Source organism: Psittacula echo (assembly GCF_963264785.1).
Source record: "Psittacula echo genome assembly, chromosome: 3".
In the NCBI taxonomy this organism is placed as follows: Eukaryota; Metazoa; Chordata; class Aves; order Psittaciformes; family Psittacidae; genus Psittacula; species Psittacula echo.
Genome location: NC_137736.1, coordinates 30,049,981 through 30,076,139, shown reverse-complemented (window position 1 = coordinate 30,076,139; position 26,159 = coordinate 30,049,981). Strand labels below are relative to the sequence as shown.

At 38.7% G+C, this 26,159-nt stretch overlaps 1 protein-coding gene across 3 annotated transcripts; it reads right to left on the bottom strand.

Moving 5' to 3' along the window:
- Nucleotides 1-486: 486 nt before the first annotated feature.
- On the bottom strand, nt 487-23,442 carry IFNAR1 (interferon alpha and beta receptor subunit 1). 3 transcript variants are annotated; one of them, XM_080613702.1, is made up of 12 exons: nt 23,346-23,432; nt 22,791-22,916; nt 14,613-14,733; nt 12,936-13,126; nt 12,091-12,248; nt 10,788-10,935; nt 9,764-9,878; nt 8,746-8,948; nt 7,485-7,639; nt 6,497-6,650; nt 3,984-4,138; nt 487-2,545 (listed from the first exon to the last, which is right to left on the bottom strand). In XM_080613702.1, exons 1-12 carry the CDS (start codon nt 23,395-23,397, stop codon nt 2,318-2,320), a joined length of 1,806 nt encoding a protein of 601 aa, XP_080469828.1. In that variant the 5' UTR covers nt 23,398-23,432; the 3' UTR covers nt 487-2,317. The 3 variants fall into 3 exon arrangements, with proteins under 3 accessions (XP_080469828.1, XP_080469829.1, XP_080469830.1); XM_080613703.1 differs by having other exon boundaries at nt 3,984-4,111; XM_080613704.1 differs by lacking the exon at nt 22,791-22,916 and having other exon boundaries at nt 23,346-23,442.
- Between the last annotated feature and the right edge of the window lie 2,717 nt (nt 23,443-26,159).

Below are 26,159 nucleotides of genomic sequence, written 5' to 3'. Positions count from 1 at the left end.
CTGGATACACCTGAAACAGATCAGAATGAGATTGCCTCAGGTATTTAGGAACTTAAGTTTCCAGTATAAGTATTAGAATGAGTATTTCCATCTTACAGTTCTAGTTTTGGTTCTTCTGGCAACGCTGAAAACAATCGATACAACATTTTCTGTAACCCACCTTATAGTCAAACTTCGAGCACACATATGTATTCATTACCACTCATTTGGTTCTACATCTTGAAGAATGTGGGTTGCCTGCAAACTATGAATTCTGTCAAATTCAGGAACACTCATTGTAGAGTCCTTTGCCATCACTTGAAATCTGACAGTGAAATCCTTTACATTAAATAGCTTTCGTCTAGAGAGTCAAAACTCCAGGAGGCAAATAACGTCTCGTGTCACAGAAAGCAGCTGTGAAAATTACAGCCCACAGCTGACCACTGAAATATTGGATGAAACATTTTCCCTAAAAGAACAGGGAAAAAACAAATCCAAACCCACAACTTCAGTACATCTGCTTAGAATAGCTTTACTTTTGAAAATGCCCCAAATGAAAACATATCCCCAAACTTTACAGAAGTAGATCACAAATAAGAAAAGCAGGCTGAAATTGAAGTTGTCCAGGAGAAAACAACATCCAGTAAGGCCAGCTACAGCATACATCACTAAGAGGTACAGTTGCATCAACAACTTGCAGACTCAGATCATGCTGAAGAGACCACACAAATACAGACAACTTCATACCATCTTTCCTTTAAGTATCCCACAAGAAGCCAGGGATGGAAGCTATTTACCAAAGACCACAATGACTGGAATGCTCATGTTCAGTGTGCTTGTTTTAAGCCCTGATTCAGAAAATGAATTAGCACTTTTTTCTCTAAATCATGCAACACTCCCAGCATAAGCCCCAGTTAAATTTATATATCATATTCTTCACATTGGTTTTTTTAGGAAGGAAAAATAACTGAAGGTTTATGGGAAACTTCCCAAGTATCCACAGTGTAGCTTCAATGTCACGACGTCAAAAAATACATGGAACCAAGAAAGGGATAAAGAAGTAAATGTGCAAAATGTATTATGTTCTTCAATGAACACAGGGACATACAATTTATAAAATTAAATCACATCTTCAAAATTAAAAACCAAACATATATAAACACCAACAATTTGTTACAATAAACAATAGCCCACATGAAGCTCAAAACCAGTTTACTCTAAATTAATTTCTTCATACAAAACAAACTACTTTTTAAAATTACTTTAGAAGAAAGTGGTATACAAACTGAAATATTATTGCAGCAGATCTTATGTTTTTTCCAAAGGAAAGTCTGTTGGCAAAATGAGACTAAGCTGGAAAAGCTCCTCACCTTTCTGTTGAAAGGCATTTTCTAAACTCAGCTTTGGTCCTTCTAATTACAGAAGGAAGCTTCCTCCTTGTTAAAAAGGGATTCACACTTCTAAATACAATTCAATTAGAAGCATAAAAGAGAAAAAAAAAAAAATGAAATCAAGGCCTCTTAACATGCTTTTGTCATTTTAGTTTCTGCTTGGTTTTCATCCTAAATGCAGTGAAAATCTATTTGACCCAGCCTCTGTTTACAAAGAACTTTCACTCTGAAATTTTCCTTTATGGTAAACTGAAGTGAACCTCCTTCCTGCCTTTTCCCCTCTCCATACTCACCCTATGGGAAAAGAGCACCCGGGCACAGGGACACAGATACATGAACAAGCCAGTGGGCATAAGGAATTCTACAAGTAGGCTCAGAGCAGCTACCTCACTGAGGCTACTCTTGGGCTCCTTGCATCTCTTGTTCCGGACCAGCTGAACCAAAAAGCACAGCCCCTGAGGGGGCTGGAAGAGAATGTCAGAAAAGTTCCTAAAATTGTATCAGGCATCTATTTCCTTCTGCCTGTGTAAGCATCAGAAGATTCAATACTGGAATTTAAGGCTTCTGTCACAGTACACACTGGCATTTAAAACAAATCTTCAGAAATTCTTCTCATGGAACAGAGTAAACTTTTGTTGAGGTTATCAGGTTCAAACATATAAAGTGTGCAGATCTGCTCCTCTTTACGCAGACAGTATTCTTTTTCTCACATGATGAAGACTCAGTCAAAATGCTGTAAGGTATGAGGAATCAGAGGAATCAACTGTGCTTTAATGGAACTTCACAGTTAGCTTGCAGCAGAGAGGGCACGTAACTTTCCACTAACAAAGTGCAGATTTGGAAACCTGAAGACAAGGATCCCGAAGTGACACTGCTACTGTCAGAGTTACAAGTTTTATGTGTTTATTATGCTGCCAGTCCCGTTATGGCTTTTATTTTCTTAGATGTTATACTGTTTCCTTTTCTAACATGTCTTCTGATACTTTGCTTCCTGAAGTATTGTCATCATTAGAATAATTTCCTGAGTCTCGACTGCTCTGTTTAGAATGTTGGTAATCTTTGAAAACAATTTGATTTACTTCTTCTGTGATGACAGTCTCAATTATAGAACAATTTTCTATTGGTTCTTCTGCAGTTAACAGATAAGGACTGCTAAAAAGCTGTCCTCCAAAACCCTGCAAAAAGAGAAGCAGAAAAAAAAGAGATGAACATTCATATGTAACACCTAAATAATGATTCTGCTTAACACCACAGCCGTACAAATCTGGTTTATCATGTTCAGCAGCATCATGAGGTTTTCTACCTATAATACCATTTGTTTCCTTAAGTTCACAAACTCAAAGTTAGGGTGAAGTTTAGCTGCATTCATAAAACTGAACACTAAAGAATGACTACCATTAATCTCAACTCTTCCACTATGCCTGTAGTTGTCAATCATCTATATAATTGTGGTACTTTACTGACTATAGGCTTATGAGGCCACAGAAGACCTAAAGAAAAATCCTGATTTAGACGACTTTCAAAGATCATATGGTAGCATGGGAATGGGATGTATGCTTGTAAAGTCTACAAATCATCATCAGTTATAAAGCAAAGTTTGAAACAACAAAGAGGAAGTAAGCTGCTGCAAGCCTTATAAAGCTCTCAACAGTGCACTCCTGCCTATCCTATGTGCTTTAAATCTGTTCTCTGAAGTGGTCATTTATATCAAACCCATCACAAAAGTTTCCAAATATGCACTGCCAATTATTATATTTACCAGTAATGCATTATGTTACCATTCTACTAAACTAACCAGCTAAAATGCTGCCTTACAGATAACTTAAATTCAGATTTGCCCTTGTAAGCTACAAGACTGGTTTTAAATTACCACTTTATTCAGAAAGCTTTGTATGCTGCCTATCCTAGGAGCTTCAATGGAGATGATGGCACAATGACCTATGTAGGAAAGTAATACACTGCTCAACATCAGTGTTTGGAGACTCACAGACGAAAGCACAGCGAAAAGCATTTCAAAATACACCAATACTTACATGTCGCCCTGTTCATTTCAGAACAGGATCCCTATAAAGTACTACCTGTGCCAAGCTCAGCTGGAAATTGGACAACATCTGCCTTCTGAGAGACCAGTCAGGCTGGTAGGTCAGGACATTGTAGAAATATTTGCTGCCTGCTACACTAAAATTTCCTCTGAAGACTGGGCTTGCATTTCCACCTCCTCTGAGCGTTAAAGGCTGGCAAAAAGGCTACAGCATGCTCTTCCAGGTAACACAACTGGAAAGCATTTCTGGTCTCACTCAGCAGGGCAAAAGTATAGTATCACGTTGGGTAGACATGCACACACTGTGGCATGAAGCTTGCTAACAACTCTTTTGCACAGACAGAAATAAAACCAAAGAAGTTAAAATATTTGCTAATCGCAGAATGCTAGAAATTGATAGTACCCATTTTTTTCCCATAGGAATATCTGCACTCTGTTAAAACTTATATAATTAATCTTGGCGTACCCATAAGACCACAGGATAACAGATAAACACTTCTTAATAATATTTTGCATGAATTTTTCTAAAAATACATCTGCTTAACAAATAAGAAAAATACATCTCATCTTACCTCTATATTCAAAGGAGGTTGGCATGATGGAAAGAACACGTATTTGATTTTACTGTAGGCTTGATACAGGGCAAACCCAAGAGGCACAGTCACAAGGAAGACAGCAATCAAGGCAATTACAAACGTTGCTAAAATGACCAGAGGCAAAATTTTATCTAAAAAAGTTAATAAAACACATTCAGCTTAGGTATTCTTGAACTACAAACGTTACAGAACACACTATTTCCAAATCAGCTACAGTACGCTTCACATTTCTACAGTACTATAACCAGCCATGATGATCATTACAGAAATGATGCCATTCCAATACCTGAAAGTTATTAAAAAACCAGCACAAAATACTCATTCTTTATAAGAACACAGACATTTCCAGACAGGATCATCCAGTTATTCCTAGTTATATGTCACTACTCGACAGCAGGACAAAAAGGCTGCACATAGCTACCATGAAGCACTTGATGAATGTAAATCTATTGTGCTATTGCATGCATGCAGGGTCTAACTCCAAGGCACAAGGATTTGGGGGTATTGATGGATGAAAAATTGGACGTGACCTGGCAGTGTGCGCTTGCAGCCCTGAAAGCCACCTGTGTCCTTGGCTGCCTAAAAACAAGTGATGGAGAGGTGATTCTCGCCATCTATTCCACTCTGTGAGACCCCACCTGGAGTACTGCATCCAGCTCTGGGGCCCCCAGCACAGGACAGACACAGACCTGTTAAAGCAGGTCCAAAGGAGGGACATAGAAATGGTCAGAAGGTTGTAACACCTCTCCTAGCAAGAAAGGCCAAGAGAGTTGGGGTTGTTCAGCCCTGAGAAGAGAAAGCTCCAGGAAAACCATATTGCGGCCTTTCAACATTTAAAAGGGGCTTATAAGAAAGATGGAGAGAGACTTTTTACCAGGGGCTGTAGTGATGGGACAAAGGGCAATGGTTTTAAACCGAAGGGGAGTAGGTTTAAGTTGGACATAAGCAAGAAATTCTTTACGAAGAGGGTAGTAAGGCAATGGAACAGGCTGCCCTATTCCTGGAATGTTCAAGGCCAGGTTGGATGGGGCCTTGAGCAGCCTAGTCTAGTGGAAGGTGTCCCTGTCCATGGCAGGAGATTGGAACTGGATGAGCTTTAAGGTCCCTTCCAACCCAAACCAGTCTGTGAGTCTATGGTCCTGCATTCCTGTTTTAACCCAGGAAATGTGGAAAACCTTGTGACAAGCTAGGCTCAATTCCAGGACTTAAGGGTGAGACCTTATGGTAGAAGGAGTTTACATGACAGAATCCAGCTTTTGATAGCAAAATATTGTAGTCAAAGAAACCTTTTATCTGTATATTCATGAGCTATTCAGCGCTTAAGTTGCAAGAGTTTTGCAAGCTTCCTTCTCCCTTCCACCCTTCTGCTTCTCAACATATTCTCTGGCACTATGTCTTAAACAAACTGAAGAGAGTTTAAACATACTCAAACCAATACATACCAGGAAACACTTTACAAATAAAAAAGCTGAGAAAATCAGGTCTTTTTAATCTCTATTTCCAGTTAGTATAAATGATCAAAGAATGAAAGATTTCCTCACTGGGATATAAGAATGTACGAGAAGTACAGGGCTGTCTCTCAATACTGAGTCTTGGGATGTACTGCTTGACCTTAAATAGCCTCATTATTATAATATGATATAGACAGATATCTATATAGAAGGATACAGGAAAGACTGGTAGCTAACTAGTAAAATACATAAAAAATTATCTTATGAAGACAAAAAAGTAACTCCTATTTCTTCTTAGGCTTGATAAAGACAAAGGACTGCAATATAAATGAACCCTAAAAAGCTTAAGATATGAGAAAATAGCATTACTATTACTACATTTTCTCAGCTTTAAGTCAGTTTGGGTATTTAGTAATTTTTCTAGCATTACAGCTACTAATACAAGATAACTGGCCAAATTAAATTCAACAGATAACTGCCTCTTACGTTCTGAGTGTAATTCATCTACAAACGAATTCTCATTTTGCAAAAGGTAAGCTTTCAGTTATAACGAGCCTGACGATTTGTCTCTTCACACTGTAGCACAGGAGGTTTTTTTGAATACAATTAATTCACAGCAGAATTAAGACAATTAAAAAGAAATACTCTTGAAAACAGCATTTAGTGATTCGTCGCACCCCCCTAAAATATCCTGAAAGCACTGGAAATTAAAGCCCGCCTATTAACAAGGCATTATACATTGTAATTCATAATCATTACAGTTATTAACCTGAGATAATTTCTAAACTGAGCCGTGTTCTAGAATAACCAAAATGTAATTGTGATCAGGTCAGAACAGCAGCAGTTTAGCTGTAGGAGAGAACACAGAGCAGCAAAGTAACAAGACTGACATTTTTGATCTCTGCCCAACTAGGTGCCAACTCTGTGAGGCCATCAATTCATGCTGCAAATGTTTTTTAACCAGTGAGACTTGCAAACGCCTATAAAGGGTTAACAATTTTCCTTCCAGAGGTGTAACAATTCCCAAGCTGTTCCTACCTCCAGGTGTTTTGATGCATTCCTCTTTGCTGAAATGACTGCTTTTGTTATAAGCTACTGAAAATGCCTGGACTTTTACACAGTACAAAGTTGAGGGTGTTAGATCAGAGATTGACCCTATTGTCTGTTTTATCTCTTTCACTTTGATTTCCTCCTAAAAAAGAAAAAATTGGAAGAATAAGATGCACATAAATAGTACAAGAGTCACCCAAAAGATTAGAATTTTGGCCTCTGCTGAAGAAGTAATTCTGTAAGGTCAGGCACTGCTCTGCACTTCGATTAAATAAAAGAAACCACACAACTCTCTCCTAAGCAAACACATTCAGGAAACACTTATCGGCAAAACACAACTGCTTTCACTACACTGAAATTTTACAGTTCAAAGTGGTGTGCAAAGCAAAACCTTTTCCTGTTGCAGTTTTTCTTCTTCCATGCATTTACACACACACATTTACTGATTACTGTAAAATATTTTACTGTAAGTAGCATTTAAAGAATATGGAAAGATCTGTTAAAACATGAGTTAAAAGCATGCAAGACTTCATTGTTTTATGATACATACAGTTATGTATCATATAGCTAAACTACAAATACAAAAAGAAAAGAATTTGAGGGGCTGGAAGCTACATTTAATTAAGACAGTGCACACAGTCATACGGTAACAAAAACAGGGCACAAGAACCCTACAACTTCCATACGAGAGTAAGCTATTTAGCAGATTGTACTAAACTCCGTGCAATTCTGCAAATCATTACACTTTAGCCACATCAATGGAAGAAGATTAAAATCTCAATTACTTTGTGATAAAAGTCATCTTGACCAGATTTTTAGAAGAATCTTCCAGAAAACCAAAATAAAGCAAATCAACTGCAGGATAGATAAACCATATACGTGCCTCTTTGAAAATAAGCTTCTTAAGGAGAGCTCAAACTCCTTATTTAAGTCATAACATTTTATCTACTGTTTTAAGTACTGAACTAGTTCATACCTCATTATTTGATGAATTCTTCCAATACAGAACCCGGTAAGACAAGTCATAATGGTCCCTCATGACTTCACTCTCAGATCCTCCTGGAGGAGAAATCTGGATATGGAGCAAAGCGTTACTGATGTCCAGCTTTACACCAGGAGGGCCAATTTCATCTTAAGATGTTTTAAAAAAAAGAAAAAAAAATTAAAAATAAGACTGAAATGATAATAATTAAAAAAAAAAATGCATAACATCCTGTAAATTAAATCTGTGTCCATTTTTAAGAATGTGTATTTCAAAGTCTAACTTGACTAATAGCTTTATTCAGAATCTCGAGTCCTAAGAAATATTTCAGTTATTTTCTCTTTCCACATTCATTTATTGCTTCTGCAAGTTTCAGTGACATGAAACATGTCATGTCATGTCACAGTGACATGAAGTGCATGCCAAAGTGAAACGACTCATCAGGATATGGACCCTCTTTTTCAAATATACCCTCTTACACAGTTATAGTGTAGTTGAAAAGTGAGAAGCATAACAGTTTTGTTTTCTCTTGATGCATTATTTACCTAGGTTCTGTTATGTTACTGAAGAATAATCTAATTACCAAGACTCTGGAGATAAACATTTCTTGACATTTATGACTGACTTGAAGTCAAATCTTTTAGTATGGTCACATTTCTCACAAAAAAAAGTGTAATTTCATTCTGGAAAGTGTATTTTTGACTTAGAAGTCACTATCTTTTAAGATTGCTTTTCCATGAAGCTTTTCAGGGTTGTATGCCAATGTAATACTGTGTCAGCACAAAATTCAGGGTGCACTGTGCAGTGGTAGAGAGAAGGAAGAGATGAGAGATGATGCACAAAAAAATAAAGGCAGTAGAATCTGAAATCATTCAACTTTGGCATAATTTTTCTGAGATAAAGAAGTGCTCCCTGTGAATGGAAAAAGTCAGACGAGAGATATTTCTAGTACAAACACACACAGTGATTAACGTTGTACACAGTGAGATTATAAAATGCCATATAATGGCAGTTTCATGGTTCAGTTTTGTAAAGGAAATGATATAATTCTAAATACAGTGAAATACTGGCTGTGCTGAATGGAGAAGACAATGGAAAAAACTCCTGTTTAACTTGATGAGGCCAGAATTCACAACAGTTTCTGTAGAGGAACTATGTATTCAGTTTTATTAATCTAGCAAATTTCTTTTTGCAAATAACAGCATTAAGTACAAGTTTGTTGAGAAATGTAAATTTAAGAAAACATGTTGCTTACTTGTTATCAGAGGATCTACTTTTACTTCGTTAGACAAACATGATCTATTATATTCATTTATGGCCTGCACACGAAGGTAAAAAGATCCAGAAGTAGTAGCTATGATAGATGAAAAGTTGCATTGTGTATCAGTGATGTTTTCACACCCACGTACATTGAGCCACTTCACTGAGTAATCATCATGAAGTTTCTTCAGATACCCACTGCAAGAGATATTTTAATAGTTTTTGACATGAGGCCTTTGAAGTCAGGGTAAAAGGGGGGGGAGGGGAAAAGCACGCTGACTTGTGTTACATAGGGGTTTTTTAATTTTGGAAGAATGGGCTTCTTAGAAATTTCCCATATTTGAAATATCATTTTTTCATTTATAACTGAAACAATGAAGTTAACTGGATCAGGAAATATGAATTAGTGCTTTACCAAGCCTCAACAGAAGGGTTATGTATCAGTTTTATAGATTTTTAAAATCCAAGTAAGTTTTCATATAGTTCCATTAAATTGAATATTTTTCTGTCATGACAAAGGAATTCTAAAACAATGCTAGAGATATCTCTCCTCTTCATTTAGATGCTGACCACAATATTTGTGCAACAATTGGATACTAAGACAGTTTTATACACGTGATGGGGCTTTTTCCATGTTAGGATCTGACCATAAGTAATCAAACACGTTGACAACTGAAACCTTGAATACCTGCATTTTTACCCACTTCTAGTCATCTAATTTCTAATGAAGCAATGCAAGCACCTTTTAAAACTTAAGCTGTATTTAGCAGTCCATTCCATCTGGTATTTACACTCTTAAAGAAGCCTAGTACCCTGAAATTCTAGAATACGATGCTGCATGCAATCCTTTCAAAAGCCACACTGTCCAGGTGAGGTACCCCAATGTAACAATGAATAGCTACTTTTTGTAAGTATTTCACTTTAACTTCTAGTAACTATTTGCAAAATACAATGGATGGCATTTAGAATGACAAAGCCTCTTTAAACAGAGATATGGAAAATGTTTAACTCACATGAGATACTGTACATTGTAGCTCACATGTTGTTTATATTGATTAGTCCAATGTAGATGAAATTCCATATTCAAAGCAAGAATTCTCAGATTTGTTGCACAGAGTAGGTCATACACTGCTCAAAATGAAAAGGAAATATACAATTACTGAAAAGTTTTACATTATGTACAACAGTTTCTCACTGAATGGGTATTTCTCATGTAAATGATCCAATACTTAAAAAAATAGTCTGTTTTCATTCATTATAAAGATGGCAAATCAAAGTCAGTGATACAATATACAGCATATTAAGCCTTTAGTAAAAACACTTAAATCAATGCAGAAAAAAATAAGAAACTTGAGATTAGTAGAAACAAACTGGTTGAGCAATAACTTGATGAGAAGAATGTGTAAAATACACATGCATAAACATGAAGTAATTTTGATGTACCATCCATTCAATCCAATGTTTCACTTCTGACATTCCCACAGTAATTTTTTTCCTGAAACAAACATTTAGAAGTACTTAAACTCACACTTGAAACACACACAAAAGAATTTAGACATTCAAAACAAGCAACTGATAGCAAACTGCCGCTAAGCCATTCTTCAAAATCTGTAATAATAAACTCACCAAGGCCTGCTTAAAAACCAGTATTACTTTAAGCTTAGCACAACTTCATATGCATTCACTTACTGCCAAGTATACCAAAAGCTTTTGTTTTGCCTACATACACATCCCTTTCCTCCTGATTCAGTCACAAATTCAAAATATTCAATTTTCCAAAATACAGAAAGTAGCTTTTGCAATACAAATTAATGGACAGAATTTGCCTCAGAGCAAAATCTTTTTTGTACAACTAAGGCTAATATTGATAGGTAACATATTTTATATTGATTTAAAATAGAAAATTTACATCCCTGTCAAGATTGCTGTTATACCAAAATGAGTAAGAATGTAGCACTTCTGCCTATTTCTATTGCTTTAGAACAATTTACAACAGTTTAAGTAAGCATTTTAAGATAAGATGATTTTACTCTGTACCTTTATGGGTTGTTTTTATACAATGAATGGGACTGAATAAGCCTTCCTGCAGTTCCAAAGGAAGCGTTGCTTGAACTTTCAAACAATAGGTAGTGTCTGGTGCAAGATCATCAATTGTGTCAGTAGGAAAAATAATTTGACTTCTGAACTGTAAGAAACAATTGCAAACAGCATTTGAAGAGAACTGTTCTTCCTTGTGAGCAGTATTTTTTTTTTTTCATTCTCCAGGTTTCAGCCCATTTATGTATTATGCCTTAAAAGTGCTAAAATAGGGAACTGAGGACAATACATAAGCTGAATAAATGCTAAAGGGAAGTTCCAACTTAGCCGCGTGACTGAAAGGAATACATCGTGCTCCTTTAAACACATGAAAGTGTGGAGGGATTGTGGCACCACTCTACATGATGCATTACTCACCACACAGATTCAGGCATATAATCAGAAGAGAAATAGTACACTTCCGTCCCTCAATTAATTACGCAAAAACTTCCCCTTCCCCCTCCCGCTACCTCTCTGCTTTCAGTTTACCAGACCTTCCAGCGACTAACCTTTGTACACAGCTTGTACTTAAATGAAAGCTTTCCCCCCCCACACTTTGATGTGTAATGATTATAACGAGGTCTTCAAAAGGAACATAAATACTCTTCAATTCCTGCCCTACGCTAGCTGGCACCCATTCCCCTAAAAGTACAGGGGGGAAAAAAAAAAAAAAGACTGCTTCTACTTTGGTCTTTACAGAACAGCTGTAGCTGCTGTATGAGATGCACATTATAGCTTGGAAACTAGTTCACAAAGTCAAGACCTCAAAAGAATCCCTAAAAACCCCAACCTACAGTGTAGAAACACAGACCATAGCTAATGACACAGAATAGTATACTGACAGCTTTAGTCAAGCTGTATGGCCTCAGTAAGATCAAGTTAGCCTCTTACTTCTCCCCTATACCTACGCCTTACTGTAAATGCTTCCTCCCACTGCCTTGAACTCTTTCCCTCCCCGTTCCTGCTGGCTGAGGGTAGCTCCTGATCCAACACATCTGAGATAGTTTCACCTTCTTCCTCATGCACTGGAAATCGGATTCATAGAAATACAGACTCATCTCACAAAATATCTAAGGCAATCCTCCAGTAAAAACAAAACCAAAAAAGCAAACACCCTCTCCCAAATTTTAGCCTGCATAACAACAGTTATACACAGTTACCTAATTAAACAACTCTATTTTAGAGCATGAAGCAATTAAAGTACATCTCTGACAGTTATGTTAAGGTTAAAAAGTAATAATAATAATAAAACAAGTGATCATACCTCTGAATTTGATGAATTTTCCCAGAGAACTAGTTTATATTTAAAATCTAGAGGGGTTATCCACATTTTTCGGTCCTGATTTTCTTCTGGAGGAGAAACCTTAATTTTTATGACTCCATTCATGGACTGCAACACTATTCCTGGGGGTCCAATCTGAGCTGCAAATATTAAAAGAAAAAAGTCAAGCGTGATTATTTAAAAACATCAAAGTAATTTACATTCATAAACCCACACTAATTGCCTATAGTATCTTATTTTTAATTATTCTAAGACAATAACAAGATCACAGTAACTGCCTATAGGATCTTAGTTTTCATGAATCTCAGTCAGCATCTAATAGAAATCTATTCTAACAACCAAGCACTGCTACCTGGTTCTAAAAGCAATGGAGTTAAAATGCAGTGTTACTTATTAAATGGTTTTTAGAATCTGTAGTGAAAATCAGCATAAGTTTTTCTCAAACATGCAAGGCAAGAAACCTAGCTCAAAGAAATCAATCCAATATTGAGGGAAGGCTTCAATGGCATACTATACTGTAACTACTGAAAAGTCACAAGGTTGGAAGAAAACTTCCAGAAAAGTCCGATGTCAAAAAGGATTTTTCTGAATTCTAGAAAAATACAGACTGACAGAAAACTCTGTCAGGAAGAAGCATCACTTACAATATTTTCCCCTTTCTGGAAAGAGAGAATCATAACATTCCATGACCGGCAAACACCTTAAGTTATGTTAAGGCTGAGAAAACCACCAGCTCCTGTTGTAATGAGCAATGGAACCCATACAAGTTTTTTCCACAATAATGTGCTGAAGAACATTTAATGTTACAGTATATATGGAGCTCATACCTATAAGATATGGAATCATTTCAAAAGTGCTAGACCACGGAGACACTTCTTCCCTTCTTTCGGCCTTTATACGCACATGATACTTATCATAGTATTCAGTTATTGCTGAGGAAAAGTCACATTCTGTGCAAGTAACATTTTGACACCCAGGCAACCCCTTCCACTCCGTTCCATTTGTCTCAGTATCAAGCCTGTAAGAAAGAAAACACACCCCAAAATAAAATTAAGACGCAATTTAAGTCTTGAGATTCTTTTTCCTATTCTTCTTAATGCTAGCATATGTCACATCATTTAATGCTGTTTTATCACCAACACCAATGCAATCACTGTTATCTACTCAGTTACCCTGGAATTCATATTGCAATTTTAATTCATTAGTTGAATCTATTAATGTATTAAGTTAACCTTATTGCCAAAGGTTAACTATCACTCTGAAAAGTCTGACACCAGCTTGCTTTAGTCACCATGTAAACACACGGTGCCAGAAAACAACATCAAAGAATGGTCAAAATCCAGACTTATATCCTTAGCACACGATCCCAGGCTGCCAAAGATTTTACAATTTGTCGGAAGAAATTTAAAAGTCTTGATGGCAAGATGTGCTTAAAAGAGCATAAAAGCAGCCAAAATAAATCCAAATTCTGACATTAGCAAAGAATGTAGATTAGGGGAAAAGAAAGAAAGGAGAAAATGGGAGTTCAGCACTAAGTGTTGGAATAATTAGCTTTACAGAAGCTATTTTTCTTGTGGGTTAACAAACATACACACCTTACTTAAGAAAGAGACATTTCGTACAGAGATTAAGTACGTCCTGCCCAGAAAAGAGGCACAGACTTGAAATAGTAATTGTTTATCCTCAATCCCTATTTTATCTTTCAGACCAGTATTATGTTTTTAAAATAAAACTATTTTCAAAGCAGCTCTCTCATCTACACATTGAAGATGAGGAGGTGTTTGGTGTTGGCTTTTTCTTTTTAAATAAACCTAAAATTATACACTAGGCAATCCTAAAATAAAGAACTTCAGGGGTTTTGTCACAGAAGTGTTTTTTGATAGTTTCTTGTCAGAAAAATACAAATATTTTAAAAATACCAAATGTGTAAAACCAAGAAAACATTTAAGAACAAAAATGATTTCACATCTGGTGATTAAACAGACAAGAAATCTAGATTCATAAACACCAACAAATTACTCAAAAAATACACTGAAAATTCTCTCAAAATCTGTGTGTGGCCACAATATACCTTAATTTAAAAGCAAAACAAACACACACAATGTGTGTCCCCCCCCACCTTCCCCAAGAAAACCAAAACACCAAACCCAATCCAAATCACCAGAGAATAAATAAATCTAAATACTACATTTCTAAGTGCACAGGTTAATCTTCTTGAAGAACCACTTGATTGTTAAGCATTACTACCAGGGGTGTCCTGCATTTATAATATGTCACAACTGGTGAACAGTCTAATTTTAAATATGAATTAGAGAAATGAAGGACAATGCTCAGATTCCACTTCATTTCAAGACTTGGTCTTCCCAGCCTCTACTTTCTGGATTTCAAACCATCTCCAGGAGTTTTATGTGACAGTATTGAGAAGTATAGTAATTAATTAATATGCTCTTTTACACACAAATACGTGTCAGACATTGCTGGCTTAGAATAAAATTACTACTTACCACCTGTATTCTGCTGAAAATGTCACACTGGTATCATTCCCAGTGTAGTTCCAATTTAGAGTGAAATTTGTATTTACAACATAGACCTTAATATCCTCTGGACTCCTCAGATTAGTTTGGCCTACAAGAAAGTAACATAAACGTATATAAAGATTGGGATAAATAATTTGTAAATGACTCAAGAGTAACTTCTGTTAAAAAAAGAAGTAGAGTTTTACAGTGAGATAACAAAAGAGTTAAGAAAACACCACACTACTCAAATGACACTTCAATATATAGCTCAGGAGGTATATACTCAAGTGTCATATATATGTATTATCAGAGGTGCATCAGGTAGCTCCTCTGCTTGTCTGACTACACAGCACCTTCCTCTGTGCTTAAAATCTTTTTCCCCACACTCCTTTAAAAAAGGTCTATACAGTTGTAACATTCGAGGCCTGTGTTCTCTGTTAATCATAAGCAGTCTGAAATGCCTTTAAGCTCGTATTTTATTAGTTAGATCCAACATCTGGATCTCAGCTGCACACTGCTAGGGATTGACCTAACACTATCATTTTACAGTTGCAAAAGAGACTGAGTGCAGCAGACTTGTTTTATGTCACGTGTTACTCCCATAAATTAAATGTATTGAGCATAAACCCCCTCATGCAATGCTTCATCACATGGCAGATCTTGTATCTTGCTCACAGTAATCCTGGGTTTTCTTTTACACAAAGAGCAGTGCTTGTGGACTTATGGAGGGCAAGTGCTAAGTCTCAGGACATGTATAAGAACATCCATAACATCAAGGAACGGACCAGCCCTTGAGAAGAGAAAGCTTAACCAGCAGTTTGCCAACAGGAGAGAAGCATGCATGCTAGATCATCTGCTGGAGAGCTTGCTCTCTCCTCTATTTTCCACCTTTCAAAAATACTTTAAAAACCCCAACTGCCTCATAATTACCTTACATTTCACTTCCTACAGAAGACTCCTTTACCATTAACTTTGAGATATGCAGAATCCTAGGTGTCCCATTTGAGATACAATTCAAGTATCAGAGGACAGATGAGGGTAACAATGCTGTGGCAGAAGGAATTACTCTGATACTTACAGAAACTGAAGCTTATCCAGCTATTTCTAAGGTACTTTATTTTGAATTACTTCACAGCAGTATATGGCACTGCTTCAAAGCGGTGAGGCAAGAAAGTTCTGATCAGGCTGAAAGTCCGGACCGAAAGTTTTCTTTACGAGAAACTAAACCAGGCTGCGGCTTACAGAGCAAAGGGAAACAGTGTGAAGGCACAGGGAGTATGTGTGAACTGAGGAAACCTCAGGCAGAAGTCACTAAAATTATACCAAACACACAAACCAAGATTTACAGAGCTTAAGCTTCACCTAAATCCTTCTGCCTGCTACCCTATACCAGGTACTGCTGACAACCCAGGCTATGTACAATCTAGCCAGCAAATACCTCCGTCTTCTAGGAATGCACTTCAATCTTCTAACACATCAGGGGAAAAATAATAAAATCAACAAAATAATTTAAAAAATCAAATCATCACAGACACTTCTGGCTTGACTCTCTATTTTTAACCACTTGTGTGTCACATTATTTATCACCTCCCAATGGCTACAACTTCTAAAAACATACATTAGTGACCATGTTTCTGAAATTGCTTTTTGATTATATTAGGAAGAAATCAATAAATACATCCTATTTCTCCCGGGCAACCAAAGTCTGTTTGCACATCTAACGGGTTATCTTGAATTTGATTTTCACACTGGCCCTTCCTTGCAAAAACTGTTTCATATTTTACATGATGACCAAGTTCTCTTTATGAAAAGGAAAGGTATATGGAAAAGTGATCTATAAACTGAAGTATCCAAGATCTTTTTGGAGTCTCAGAGTTGAAGCGGTATCCACAGACTTTTAGAAATGACTCCTGAAAGCACAAAACTTGAAAGAAAAGTAATTCAATAAAACCCTGTGGGTCCCACTACAGGAGTTTCTTCCACAATGCATTAATTTGTTACTCCTCTAAGCTGAAAGACTAAAATAAGCCCAGAGAGCGCCAAACCACATTTGATTATCAGAAAATAAGAAAGCAAACAACTATTTTTTTCAGACATTTATCTAACAGATGGCTACAGTTCAGCCAAAAAGCTTATGATAACAAAGGCAGCTAGTTCAGATTTTTGCAAAAACTAGCAGTTTTGAATATTTATAGCTCTTCACAAAGGAAATGCTCACTTCATGGGAAAACATTATTTTCACTTTATTTCAGAATGTTTGGATTAAGAATCAAAAAGTCCAGAACAAAAAAGTTCCACTGGCTTTTAATAATAATAATAATTACAATAATAATAATTTAAAGCAAGCCCCCCCCCAACTCTACTATTACCATGGAAAGTAGAAGCCTGTCAGAGCCACCAAATTTGTCTGAAAAATACCACCACCTACAGGAATTGAGAGATTGAACATTATAATCTTGCTTAGAAAAACTCATTGCTTCATGAGCCAGTGGAAGATTATTTAAGTGTTGTGATACAGCATAACACCTTCAATTTCAGTTGTAAAGAAACATCAATAGCTTGACATCATTCACATCTAAAGTCCAGGGTAGCACTTCTCCCCGTAAATATGTCTATTCATGTATTTGCAGAGACTTAAAAAAACCAGTAATTTATACACTCAAACTGTTTAAATATTTATCTCACTAAACAGTATGATGAAAAACCTGTTTCAAACCATCTGTTTGGAATGTAATTCAATCTCTGACATTTGAATAGCCTCCTAGAGCAGACCAAAAGTAAGATCTGGTTTCCTGAATTCTCTAGTAGCACACATACCAGGTTTAAAAACCTGCCATAGCAGTACTAAACTTGTAAAAGTCTTTACAACAGGAGATTCCCAACGTAGATTCTTTACCCTGAACAACATAAAACCTCAGAGTAAACCATAAAAACATAAGGTTAGATAACACATAGTATTAGCTGAGAACAACAATGCACCTACAGAGCTCCAACATAGAAAAAAAATGCTACTGTGTCTTAAGACTATTATTTTTGTTTGTCTTGTTAGGAAATAAAATATTCACTGCACTTCCAAAGGAGCCTTTCCACATTTTCAAATTCTTATCTTATACACAGCATAAAGCTTTACAATAAGTATTTTTCATTTGAGGTCAGACAAGAAAAAGGAAGCCTGGAAGCAGAAACAAAACGGTTTCAAGACTCGTGCTCTAACAAGGTATACTTTCTTGCCAAGTTACAAAAAACATGCTTATGTAAGACATCCAAATAACGTTTAAGTTAGGCCAGCTTTTTCTAAAGCTGGTAAATACCACAGGAAATAATCATATCCTCTCCCTGGATACGAACAGTACTGTGAAAAAAACAGGTCTGGATTCTAACATTTGGAAGAAGATGCAGTATTCCAGTCCTGCAGTAGGAGCACATACAGAGAACTAAAGGGATTTATTCCTGAACAGCTTTGGTTACAGGCCCAAAAGACGACTGTCGCAAGCCTCCGGTTTGACTGCCTTTTTCTCTGAGAACTTCCTCATGCAAGTTTGAACAAAGCTGGACTCCATCTTGACATTTACCCTTTTTTAATCCTCCTTACAAACTGCTGAAACAAGGTATTAAGAGCTGTTTTCAATGGCACACAATTACCTTTACTTTAATAAACAGAAACATGCTATTCAGAGATATCACCTGTAAAATTAACTTAAAATCCACTACAGGGTTAAAAGTAACCGGTAACAATTACAATTCAGGGAATTCTCAAAAAGTTGTTCAGTATTATGTTCAACAACAATGTACAAGTGTGAGAGCACTTACAGTCAGTGCACAGCAATGGTCAAAAAGGAAGAAAGTTAGAAACTCATATGGAATTACGGGAGTAAAATAGAAAGCTTAACGTCATTATATAAATTCATTTTAGACTTATTTCCCAACACGGCATGCAGCTGTAAAGTGCCCACTCTCGTTATAGAACAGAACAAGACAGAGAAGGGTGACAAGGACAACTCAAGATACGGAACAGCTCTTTTCCTGGGAGGAATAAGAACATGATTCTTCAGCCTGAAAATGAGATGGAAGGGAGGCTATGACAGATCTACAGGCACCTAGTGAGTGGCATGAAGAATGCAAGCAGCCAAAGATAGTTTGCTGTTCTTAGCACTAAGCTGGAAGCATCAAATCAAGCACCACTCTGCTCTAAGCAAACAAACTGAACTGTTTCTTTACTGGATGCTTAGTCAACCTGTGGAATTCCTTCCCTTAGGACTCTGAATGCTCAACTCTTACCAGGCTTATGAACTCAAGAGTGAAATACAAAGTCTCAACACTACAGACTGCCATAACACTATGTTGTGAAGCGTCACTATATACTTGATTTTTTATTCTTACCTACTCAGCTACCAACCACTACTGTAGATGAACACTGGACTGGACAGCCTTCTGCCTCCATCTAGTATAAAACGTAACAGAAAAAAAAAACCACCCTGAAAAAAAACCCCACAGCACTCTTTGTAGATCTATCTCAAGCCTGATGAGGTACTTTCCTCCTTGCCCTGGTAAGAAAACCAGGTGATTGCTTCAGAAGGGGCTCCCAGTCCTGACTGACAATCAAACTACCTTCACCACGAAATCAAATCTTATCCAAATTCAAATACCTATTTATTGAGGTTTCCAGGTCACAATTATGCTCTTTCATCTGTTCATCTCCTGTTGCAGGTAAAAAGAGGGATCTAATCAGAGAGACAGCTGTAATTTTATACGCTGAGGAATGTCTATGGCTGAAATTTGTTAAAAGCTAAATGATCATCAAATCCAACTCTAACCATTCTACGATTCACATTAGCTATTATGAAGAAGCTCTTCGCTATGAGGGTGCTGAGGCACTGGCACACATTGCCCCAAGAAGCCGTGGATATCCCATCCCTGGCATTGTTCAAGGCCAGGTCAAACAGGGCTTTGAGCAACCTGGTCTAGTGGAAGGTGTCCCTGCTCATCGCAGGGGCTTGGAATTAGATGAGCTTTAAGATCCCTGCAAACCCAAACCATTCTGTGATTCCATAAATTTTAACACTTCATAATCACCCACTCATATATTTGAAGTACAGAAACTGAGCTGGAAGAAACCTTGTAAGGTCACCTGTATTTCACGCTGAAGAAAGCAGGTGGCCAATTCTACGTACATAACAGATGTTTGTGAAAAGATGCCCTATGGTTTCCACCACTAAATAATCTATTTTTTACCAGTGTCTGATCTGAAATATTTTGCTATCCTTACCACTACAAATTAGAGAAAGCTTTCTGTAAATCAAAAGTAAATAACTCCCAAATCAGATTTCCTAATAGATTCTACTGGAGGCCTGAATCTTTGCAGAACAGATCCAAGTTTCCTTACAGCAAGGACACTTGCTTAGTTGCTGTTCATAGTCCATGAGTTTACATACTGCAAAATCCAGAGTCAAGCCTACATCTCCCCTAAGCATATTTAGCCCATGTAACTTTGTCAATGGATATTAAAGTGTATTATTCTTTAAGTCAGTCATACTTGAAAACTATGTTAAACATGACTAACAATAAAAACTGAATGGCAGCAACAATTCTTTCAATTTTCAAGACAAGTTTTCTAGCTTTCTGAATGACTTTTATTGTTCTCTTTTGCATTCTCTTCAAATGGTTGAACTTGCTTGAAACAGTATGCTTCAGAAAATTACAATACTCCAGCTGAGATTAATAAATGGAAATGTAGCTTATAAAACACATGACCCACCATCTTCATTCTAATTAGCACTGCTGTGCCCCAATATTTTGGGGGTTTTATACAGCACTGCACTTAAACTTCTACACATAAACTACAAGGCATTGTAACACTGCATCTTCCCCTCTCTCCCTCGAACTGATATTTAGACCACCCTTTGTCATCCTCTCTAAAAGGCCCCAACATGTCCTTTTCCAGTACTAGCATACTTTTTCCTAGAGTATTTCTCTAGTTTGTTGGGATACTTCTCAATCCTAAGCCTGCTTTTCAAAACCATTGTGAGCTCCTCCCACTTAGTTATATCTGGATTTAATAAGTTTACACTGTTCTATCATGCATATTACTAGCAGAACCCAAATCCTTCCCTCTTGACAGTGAACTGTAAAAAAATTTTGGTGAGCTGGGAAAAAATCATACATAATATCTTAAGCATATTGGAAAAAATAATTTAATATACAATACAGATTCAAAAGCAATACTAAACCAAAATACATGCAACTGGAGCTCCTGTATCTGAACAGCCTTTTACTTTAGTATAGCAGAAACTCATTTAATATGATATTTGTTCTCAGTACTACAGACATGCATAGACAATACACCCAACCATCCTTTCACATAATACTCCTTAGTTTCAGTGTTTTGTGTTTTCTTCTCTAATTAATTTTCTGAAATCCCAATGAACAACAATCCAGGAATGCAGGAGTAAACTCAGTAAAGCTTAATTACTGGAGAAATTCTGTGATTTAGCTAGAAACCAGATATGCAAAGTAATATCTAAAAATCACTACATCTTCCTGCTTATTTTATCAATTATTAAAAGCCAGAAATTTAAACTGAATTAATGTTTCTACACTTAAAGCATAACAACACTTTGGGGTTCAGGACAACACTGAGAGATAAGACTTCATGGAAAGAAGAGGTTAAAGAAAAGCTTTTAGCATGGTTGCCTATCTTCCTTCCCCTGGCAAATTTTAATGAACTAAAATAAACACAAAACTGTTCTAATAAAGATCACAATTTACAGCATTTTAAGTAATATTTTCAATAAATGATGGTTGAAAATAATAACATTATAGAATAGCAAAAAACATTCAGCATCAGAAGAAAGTCTTAGCAAGACAGAAGTATACTCCCTCAGGAGAGAGCAAAGGGGAAATCCCACCACGAGTACATAATGGCTCAATGATTATCACAGTCAGTATGAGGCAGAACCAATAGAAACTTTAAGTTAACCTTTCAGCATAGGAAGAAAAGGAAGCCTGTTACATGTGACATTAAAAGAGAAGAAGGAAAAAAAAAAAAAAAAAAAAAGGAGCCACAGCCAAACACACACCAGAATAACTGAACTGCTGTTGGTTCTGTGGGCACACAGGGGCTCTAAAGAACCAGGCAGAACTCTCACTTCAAGAACTTTTCTACAGGAGCAGCAGAGAAGAACTGCTGGTTTTGACAAGGTAAAAGGCGAGAGGTCATTGTAGCAGAGCAATTACTTCCAACTTTAAACTTAGTATGTGGCATGCTAGTCATTTGCTATAACATGTGCGGGTTGATCAAAGTAGCTGCGCGTATCACGTGCTTCCAGTTTGGAGATGAAATTTGGGGCTGATGCACAAAGAGTTCACCTACAAACCAAGCAGCTGAAAGAAAATAGAGAGAAAAGAGGTCCCATTGTTGCTTCTCTGTTTGTATCCTATCATGAATGTAAAGTGTAGACCACTGAAAACAGCCTCTCTCTAGTCTTCTTTTGGGTACGCTGAATTAGAATAATACACTCTTCTACAGAATTCAAGAGTTTAGGTGGCATCAGAAGCAGCACGCACACACTAGCCCACAGCTATGATATTTCCATTAGTCAAACTAGCTTAGCCCATACACTCTCTCTTGCATGTCACAATATCCTCTAAATACGCAGGAATTTACTTAAGCCCAGCTCATCCAGGCTACACAATACTTCCTGCTTGAAAAAGGTTTTGTTCAATAGTTCTTTCCTGCTGCTTAAGGAAGTAAGAAGAGGCACATATTACTATCTTGCGAGAAAAAATCCTCACCCTGAAATTTTACTCCTCTTATTTCCTCATTTATACTTCAGGCTCTGTCAGGTTAGACTGAGATGCCTTTCAATCACAGAATTATTAGGGTTGGAAAGGACCTCTGGAAATCATTCAGTTCAACCCCCTGCCAAGACAGGGCCACCTACAGCAGGTTACACAGAAATGCATCCAGGCGTGTTTTGAATGTCTCCAGAGAGAGAGACTCCACAGCCCCCCTGGGCAGCCTGCTCCTGTGCTCTGCCACCCTCAATGGAAAGAAGCTCTTCTTTATGCTGAGATGAAACTTCTTGTGTTTTAGTTTATGGCTACTGCTCCTCACCCTGTCGCTGGGCACCACTGGAAATAGTCTGGCATCATCCTCCTGGCACCCACCTTCTTGATATTTATATGCTTTAACGTGATCCCCTCTCAGTCTTCTCAAGACCAAACAGGCACAGCTCCCGCATTCTCTTCTCATAAGAGATGCTCCAGACCCCCGACCATCCCTGCGGACCTCCACTGGACCCAAAGCAGAAGCAAATCAATAAAACTCAAAACCTGTTTCTCCCACACTCAAGCTACAGCCACTACGACCCACAGATAGCAAATTAAGCCTGAAGAGACGGAGACAGATGAAGACAGACGAGATGAAGACAGCTACTAAACTCGAGTTGAACCCAAGGCCCTCGACACAAAGCTGGCCCCACTTACCGAGGCAGACAGGCACACCCACCCAGACCCCAAGCCTTTGCACCCCCGCAGCGGGCTCCGCGACCACGTTCCCTCTCCCAGCGCAGCAGGACCGAAACGAGAGCGCCCGCAGCGGCACGTCTCCGCGAGTGGGTGCCGGCGACACCCCACCCTTTGAGAACGGGTACGACAACAACCCCAGATGCCAGCCGGGTGCCGTGCCTGCTCACCGAGACGTGCCTGCTCACCGAGACCCACCTGCGCAACGCAGAGGCAGCGCGACCAGAAGACAGAACAAAAACGCCGCCATAACCACGCACCCATCTATCCCTCAACGCAAATAGCACCCGCACCCTTTACAGGAAGCCTGGGGCGGCTGCGCATGCGCGGGAAGGGGTGGAGGCGGGGCGGGGCAGGAAGCGCTGAGCTCCCTGCCGTGGGCAGAGGATGGTGGCGGGAAGCCGGGTTGCTTTAGGCGTTTGCTGTCCGGTGGCGGCAATGGAACACGCTTGAGCAGAGGAAGGGAGGTTGGGTGCTCCTCTGCCAAGGAAAGCTGCGGCAGTTGCGCGCGTTCCCAGGTTCTGCCGCCTACTCGTGAATCACGGAATCAGCTAGGTTGGAAAAGATCTTTAAGATCATCAAGTCCAACCACTACCCCAGCGCTGCCAAGTCCACCAAGTGCCTGAGCACCCTCTCTGTGAATAAATTTTTCCTAATATCCTGTCTGAATCTCCCCTGATGCAGCTTGAGGCCATTACCTTTTGCCTTACTACTTGTTACTTGGGGGAAGAGACCAACAACCACCTCACTCCATCCTCTTTTCAGGTAGCTGTAGAGAGCGCTAAGGTCCCCTCTGAGCCTTCTCTTCTCCAGACTAAACTCCCCCAAGTTCCCTCAGCTGCTCCTCATCACACTTGTGCTCCAGAACCTTCACCAGCTCCGTTGCCCTTCTCTGGACCCGCTCCTGCACTTCACTGCCGTCACACTGGTACAGTTCGCCCAGCACGGGGACCTGTCCCTTGCGGCGGGTTGAAGCAGAAGCAGCAGCGGAGGGGCCGATCCCTGGTGTGTGGGCAGCGGCAGCAGTGCCGAGCTGCCCCGTGCCTCCCGGCGGGTGGAGGAGAGGAGCGTCCCTCGGAGGGCTGCTTTACCCGCTGTGGGCACAGCTCCGCTTTCTTATCTGCGCGCAGCAGCCTTCGCGCTGCTGGGTGTGAGCCAAGAAATGCAAGCTAATGCTGTGCTCGGTGGGGGCAGGTGGCCTGGTACTGGCAGCGCAGATGCTTGGTGTTCTGGTTCAAGCAGGGCTAACAGGACCCCTTCCGGATAGGGGTTAGTGGCTGTGCAATTCTGATGTGCTGTCTTAACAGCACGTGTGTTCCCACCCGTTGTTCTGCCCTTTTCTCGTCACTGTTACTTCCTCCCAACCTATGAAAAAGAAAACCTGGGATAAGAAAATTTGGGCTGTTGAGCCTGGAGAAGGCTGCATGGAGACCTCATAGCAGTCTTCCAGTGTCTGCAGGAGGCCTACAAGGATGCCAGAGAGGGACTATTCATCAGGGACTGTAGTGATATGACAGGGAGTAATGGGTTCAAGCTAAAACAGGAGAAGTTTAGATTAGATATAAGGAAGACGTTCTTTACTGTGAGGGTGGTGAGGCACTGGAACAGGTTGCCCAAGGAATTTGAAATGCTCCATCCCTGGATGCGTTCAAGGCCAGGATGGACAGGGCTTTGAGCAACTTGGTGTAATGGAAGGTGTCCCTGCCTACAGCAGGGGATTGGAACTAGATGATCTTAAGGCACTTTCCAGCCCTAGCTATTCTATGATTCTATAAATGTCAATAGAGCCCATTCACAAAGGTTACAAAAAATGCCCCATTCAGCTTAATCAAAAATAAAATTAAAAATTGGGAAACCACAAGATGCATTGAGTCATGGAGAGGGAATGTAATTCCTCTCGTTCAATGGGGCACTTGTCTGGGGGAAATTTGTGTTGTACTGCAGTCTGGTTGAAAGAATACTCCAGCGAGTATTGAATGTAGCATGCATGCTGCAGTCCCTGAAGTGGGGCTTGGACCCAGCTCACTTTTTGCAGGCAGAAGTTCTGGTTTTATGCCTAAAAAGCTCATCTTTTCTGTTTCATGTTTTTCATGAGATTGCCCAGCTGCAGTGGTTGGGAGGGTAGAAGTCAGGTTTTACCTTTCGCTTCCTACCCTCTCAAAGCAAGAAGCTCCTAAGTGGTCACAGCAATGTGTTCAGAGATGAGGATTTGAAACTCTGGTAGGCAAAGGTCTGTGTCCTCTACATCCTAGGTATTAATAAACATTACAGTTTTTTGTTGCTTAAGGAGATGATACTCTTTCCAGGCATACTTCTGGATAAAAGTGTTCTTAGCTGTGGTTGATGCACCTTTTCCTGTGAGGTGCTACACATGCTCTGAGCACATCTGCTAAGCCCAGGCTCTCCTGGGAGACTGATAAAGTGATACATAACTGGAGCTTTTATTCTTTTGGCCTGTAGGTTTTAAGAAATATTTGAGGGTAGCTAGAGGGCAAGATGCAAAAATCCACAAAATTAAGTTTATGTTGGGTTATAAGTGCAGGCATCCTTCTTGAGTCCATGAGGCAAATCACTTCTACCACCTAAGATGGCAAAATTTGATCCAAAGTATTTCTATGGTTTGCATTGTCTTTTTCTATATGATAACCTTTCAATGTTTTCCTTTTCTGAGATGGTCATCAGCAGCTAACCCCAATGTCAGTTTTGCTTGTTAAAAGCCAATACCACTACTATCTAATTGTACTTACAAAATGCAGATGCTACTGATTCCTGTAAATGAATGAACATATATGCAGCATTAGCCAACTCAGGGATGTAAAAGCTGCAAAGTTGTCCTACCAAAAAATCTGATGATTGAGAAGAGGCTGATACCATTACAGTGAACTCTGTGGACAAGAGGTTGTGGATAACCATGTCCTTTGAAACACACAATGTCTAATGTTCTCTAGTATGCTACCAGTGCCTGTACCTAGCACAACTTCTTTAAACAAAAAACAGTTTATGGAGTGTTTA